This window comes from Carlito syrichta, unplaced genomic scaffold (assembly GCF_000164805.1).
Source record: "Carlito syrichta isolate Samal-C Ts95f unplaced genomic scaffold, Tarsius_syrichta-2.0.1 Scaffold315771, whole genome shotgun sequence".
NCBI classification, from domain to species: Eukaryota; Metazoa; Chordata; class Mammalia; order Primates; family Tarsiidae; genus Carlito; species Carlito syrichta.
In genome coordinates, this window is record NW_007259867.1 from 389,574 (window position 1) to 395,312 (window position 5,739).

The 5,739-nt window shown below is 39.0% G+C and overlaps 1 protein-coding gene across 1 annotated transcript in view; it reads right to left on the minus strand.

Annotated features, from left to right (window-relative positions):
* LOC103275825 (cilia- and flagella-associated protein 44-like) overlaps window positions 1–5,007 on the minus strand; it is a gene marked incomplete at its 5' end in the record, with an annotated part of 78,393 nt that extends 73,386 nt beyond the window's left edge. Inside the window, 3 exons of the mRNA XM_008073229.1 lie at window positions 313–529; window positions 1,692–1,794; window positions 4,930–5,007. Coding sequence (XP_008071420.1) covers window positions 313–529; window positions 1,692–1,794; window positions 4,930–5,007 — 398 coding nt within the window. The remainder of the gene's footprint in view (window positions 1–312; window positions 530–1,691; window positions 1,795–4,929) is intronic.
* Between the last annotated feature and the right edge of the window lie 732 nt (window positions 5,008–5,739).

A 5,739-nucleotide genomic window follows, 5' to 3' on the forward strand; every position in this document is an offset into this window, starting at 1 on the left:
AGCAGCCACTGCACTCCAGTCTGGGCGACAGAGTGAGACTCCAACTCAAAAACAACAACAACAAAAAACACTATGCAAACTCCTTTACGACAAGAAGACAGGTTAAATTTGAAAGCAGACTATGCTGTTTCTGGAAATAAAATCCCACATATCTAATTAGAAAAAGGCATATTACTAGCTAACTTTTAAAATGTCACATTTTAAAAGTATCCTAATGATAACAACAATAGCAAAAAATGTCTCTAGCCCTTAGATCCTCTTAGAAAATACCCTTGCATATCTACTAGCACCTCTATTCATCCTCCCACTTACTTGATGTGGCCTGATCCTGCTGTAGTAAGCTGCTCTTCATCATCAGGATTGAAAGTAATCTTAAAAACTTCCTGAGAAAAAGCTTTTGTCCTCAACATGGGTTGCTCTTCTTTCCAATTCCAGATAGTCAGTGTGTAATCAGGGTTGCTACCAACAGAGGCCAGCAAGGTACCACTGTAGTTAAAGTCCACATAAGCATATCCCTTCTCAGTCCCATCTGGAAGGATGAACAGGAGTCTGATAAATAAGGGAACATTTATTTCACTTTTAAAAACATATTATAAAAAAAAATAATAGAGAGGGAATCAGCCCTTGGTGATATAAAAATGTTAGGAATCCCCTAAAGGAACAATTCCAAAATCATTCACTATCCTTGACTTTAGAATGAATTACATGATATGAAGGGAGGAGGAGGGTGAAGAAGTCTTAATCACATATTGCATGAGAAAAACATTTTGAGAACATATTCCATTTTATGAAGTGGGAGAGAAACACAAAAAGCATATTTGATAGCAGAGAGAAGTCAATCAACAATTTAAAATTTGCAATTAGAGCCGGGCTCGGTGGCTCAGCCTGTAATCCCGCGCCTTTAGGAGGCTGAGGTGAGTGGATTGCCTGAGCCCACGGGTTCGAGACTCGCCTGGGCAGCGAGACCTCATCTCTACAGTAAATCAAAAAATCAGCCAGGCGTGGTAGCGCATGCCTGTAATTCCGGCTACTTGGAAGGCTGAGGCGGAAGGATCGCCGGAGCCCAGCAGGTCGAGGCTGCGGTGGCTGGGTGCGGCCACTGCACTCCAGTCTGGGCGACAGAGTGAGACTCCAACTCAAAAAAAAAAAAAAAAAAAATTTGCAATTAGAAATTTTCAAAAATAAAAATTGACTACCGAACTTAATTACATGAAAAACAGAACTGTAAGATAACTGTGATCAGACTAGTTTTATGTGTCAACTTGGCAACAGTACTCAGTTACTCAATTAAATATTAATCTAGATGCTGCAGTAAAGGTATTTTGTGAATGTGGTAAACATCTACAATCTCCTTTAAATAAAGGAGATTATCCTTGATGACTATGTGGGCCTTATCCAATCAGTTGAAAGGTCTTAAAAGTAAAACTGAAGTTCCCCTGAGGAAGAAGAAATTCTGCCTGAGGACTAATAGCAACAACACCATCCTAAAAATTTCCAGACTGCTGATCTACCCTACAAATTGAGACTAGCCAACCCCCACAATTATATCTGCCAGTTCACTGAATAAATCAGTTTATCTTCTACTAGGTCTGTTTTTCTGGAGAACCCTAACTGATTCGCGAATGTCATACCTTCTTCAGAATGCTGTAAACATTGAACATGGAATATCTTAAAGGTTCTTTTGGACTCACCTCGAAGGATTCTGTAAGGCCTTAGAGAAGGGTATTCATAGATGATAATATTTGGAAAACTTCCTTTTTCAGCTATTGTGAAGTAAGTTTTATATGGATGAACCTAAAAAAGTAAAATCTCACAAGTAAGATTTTTTAAAACATAAATAGTCCTTTTAATGCTCCATTCCAATAGAAAACTCAAAAATGGGCATCTGATGAATACTTGATGATGAAGATGATTTAAACTGAAAACTAGAATACTCAGTTTAAGTTTTAAGACTGTCATTTCTAACTCTACAGTTTTTTAAAAATGCCATTGGAAGAGCTAGAACAGTGGTTCTCAATCCTCAGTGTGTATGAGAATCCACTGAAGAACTTACGAAAACACAGTGTGCAAGCCCTGCCCCCAGCATCTCTGATTTAGTAGGCCAGGCTGGGACTTTTGTTTTTGCATTTACATTTCTTTTTTTTTTTTTTTTTTTGAGTTGGAGTCTCACTCTGTTGCTCAGACTGGAGTGCGGTGGCCGCTCCCAGCCACCGCAGGCTCGACCTGCTGGGCTCCGGTGATCCTTCCGCCTCAAGCCTTCCAAGTATCTGGAACTACAGGCAGGCACTACCACGCCCAGCTAATTTTTTATTTATTGTAGAGATGAGGTCTCGCCAAGTTGCCCAGGCGGATCTCGAACCCGTGGATTCAGGCAATCCACTCATCTCAGCCTCCCAAAGGCGTGGGATTACAGGCTGTGCCACCTAGCCCGGCTTGCATTTACATTTCTAACAAGATGTGAGGTGATGTTGATGCTGTTGGTCTGGGGACTGGTTTTTTTTTTTTTTAAAACTACTAAGTGAGGTGAATTGTTTACCCTGCATGTAAGTCAACCTAAGTTTTGTATAGCAAAACTCATAGAATGTATGGAGTTCATGCTTCCAGACTAGATTACATCCCAATTTTTAAAATTTTACCATGGGCAAACTTATTGCAAATGAATGTAAACTTACTAGAAGTGAAAAAGATATAATATTTCCAAGTCAGACATGAGGATAATATAGTAAATATACCCTGGATATTAGCACTTCAAACAACAGTCATATAAGTTGGCTAGAATACTATGTCCATTTCTACTAGAATGGTCAGCCAAAAAATGAAAATAAATATAGAATAAGCAACTATAAGAATAAGCAATTTAAAACACATACTATAATTATAAAATTCTGTTTTTAGACAGTGTTTCACAAGTCCTGATTATATACCTAAAGATAAGGAGCATGGTTCTCAATATAGACTGCAAATCCTGGTACTCAAAATAATGTTAGAGCCCATTTTCTTCCCTCCACCCTTAGGGCCATAAGACCTCTGACAGATTGATTTCCTACTGGGAAGTTGTTTCTTATCCTTCCATTCTAGTAAACCCCCATCATGTCCACTTGAAACAGGCATGGGTTTACAGGATGGACACTCAGTAAGAGAATGGTTACTCTGAGAACAGCTAACATTTATTGAGTGCCTATCATATGCCAGACGCCAATCTAAGTTTTTAGGCATTAATTCCTTTAAATTTCACATCAATCTTGTGGGCTTGGTTAACATTATTACTATCATCTTATTGATGAGTAAACTAAGGCACAGAGTTTAAGTAATTTGCTGGCATTCATATAGTCTGAGGTGTGGTAAATGTGAGAGACAGGAGTCAATCCAGGCACTGGAGCCAAGAAGCAAACGGGACTAAAAAATTGTAGATCTCAAGGAGATGGGGGAAATGGATTAAGACTGTGTCTGTCTAGATCCGCATTTACAAAGAAAAATGGTGTAGGATATGGGCCACAGAAATCTGAATGAAGATTCAGGCAAATCCTTTATCCTTCTAGGTCTTGACTACAATAAGTAAAAAAAAGCTTCTACCCTTTCACATTGGCAGTTGCTGTGGGGTTGAGTCCGGGTGTTTATTTTTAGTGGAGATCTGGAATTAGTAAGACATTTACTTTACACTCAACATGGAGATTCACCCTTTCTTTTTCAGAAGATAATTTAGTTTATAAGCCCCAAACACATTTCCCACAGGTTTCTCATAGCCTTGCAAACCTATTTTTAATTCTCAACTGGATAAGTATTTCAGAGAAGATGAGGTGGCATGGACAGTGGAGGAGGAGCAGCCTCTGTCACGTCCAAGCTTCAGCAACTCCAACATACATAGAGCAAAATGGTTTATGGATGAAAAAGTGCTCAAAATCCAGGTGGAGGAAGGTTAGGATCAGCCTTCTTGACCACACTATACCTCTGACTACTGTCCTCAAACCAATGAAATAGAAAAATAGAAATGTAAAAACCATTACTGGCCACAAAGTGACAAGTAAATATGTGACAATTAGATGTTTCTGAGTTCGCAGGACTAACTTCTCTGTGTGAACCTCAGGGCTCCTGATACGTCATGCCACTGGCTTGACTTCCTTTCACAAAATCCATGATCTATTAGGCCAATGAATGTTTTCACACAGCTATTGCCACATTATTGTGTACTTGTGTGTGTAGATTTTTGTTTTTATTTTTTTAAATAGAGATCTTGTCTCTTTAGGTGGATTTTAAACTCTTTGAATTCATAGAGGTCATTAATTTTTCTTCATTTAGATCCCCTACTGTATGTTATACGTAGTGTTGGATTTTTAAAATTATTTTATTGTATAACTTACTATTATATAATAAATTATCACTGGACTTATTAGTCAGTCTTACAGCAAACTCCCTGAGGACATGGACTTTTATCATGTACACATACTATATATCAATAGTTGATCAAGAAAGAAACATGATATAATCTTTCACTCCATACATCTCATCATACCTGTTTCCATTGTCATTCTATCTCTACATCCTATCTGTGGGTCTCACATTTTCCTCACCTTCTCCATCCCATTGCCATGTGTCTACTTCAGTTCTCAGATCAAGAATCTTTAAAACCTCATTCACCTCCACTTCTAATCTAAATGTGAAAAAACCTGTATGACTATGTGGAAGTCACTTATCCTCTATAAGCTCCAATTTTCTTATCTGCAAAACGAGGTGATGATATTATAATGCTGCATAAAGGTAATGCCAGTGAATGTAGTGGTTGTAACATCTGAATAGCAAATGCCTTAGAATAAAGATGGCTGTGCATCTCACATGATCTCACAATACTGGGCATGGTGTTGGCCCCTAATAACCACTGCTGGCTGGTCCTCTGAACAATAAAAAAAATGCTATTTTTAAAAAATAAGTTACGCTCAGTCCCACGACGGCCGGGGCGGGGGCGCTGCTGCTGCTGCGGGGGCTAGGCGGCGGCCCGCACCCTGCACCAGCCTTGCGGAATAAAAACGAGAAGGAGAAAGAATCACCAAAAGCAGGAAAAAGTGGGAAAAGTTCAAAAGAAGGACAAGACGCAGTGGAACCAACGGTATCTGATGCCATAAATTTCCCTCTGGGGAGACGGGGCAAGATGGCGACGGCATAGGTGAACTGGTGAGATTCTCTGAACAGACCAAGACTGCAAACTGCTGAATAGACAGACTGTAAAGCAGAGGGAAAAGTGAACAAAACCAGAAGACCCTCATAAGGAAGAACAGGTCATTGCAGAAGAGAAATAAAAGCAACCCCACCTTCCCTCAAAAACAGAATTGAAGAGGGGGAGGGAAAGGGGTAAAAGGAGAAAAATCTACAGAAATGAAGAAAAACCAAAAGAAGAGTATGGGTCTCTCCCAGACGCCTGGGAGAGCAGACACTGAGAAAATTGACTTTGGAATACAAACAATGAAAAGTCCCCAGAATGAAGGGTCTCAAAATGCAAATGTAGATATCAAAACAATAATGGAGAGATTAAAAAGAATTGAGGAGACACAAGAAGAAACTAGGAAGGAGCAGATATCTGAGATAACAGTAATAAAGAATACTGTGAATGAAATAAATAACAAATTGATAAGCATGGAAAGCAGAATTACCCAAGCAGAAGAAAGAATCTCAGAGCTTGAGGACCAAAATATAGAAATAACCCAACTCTTAAAAACACAGAAAATAAGCTAAAAAAGACAGAACAAA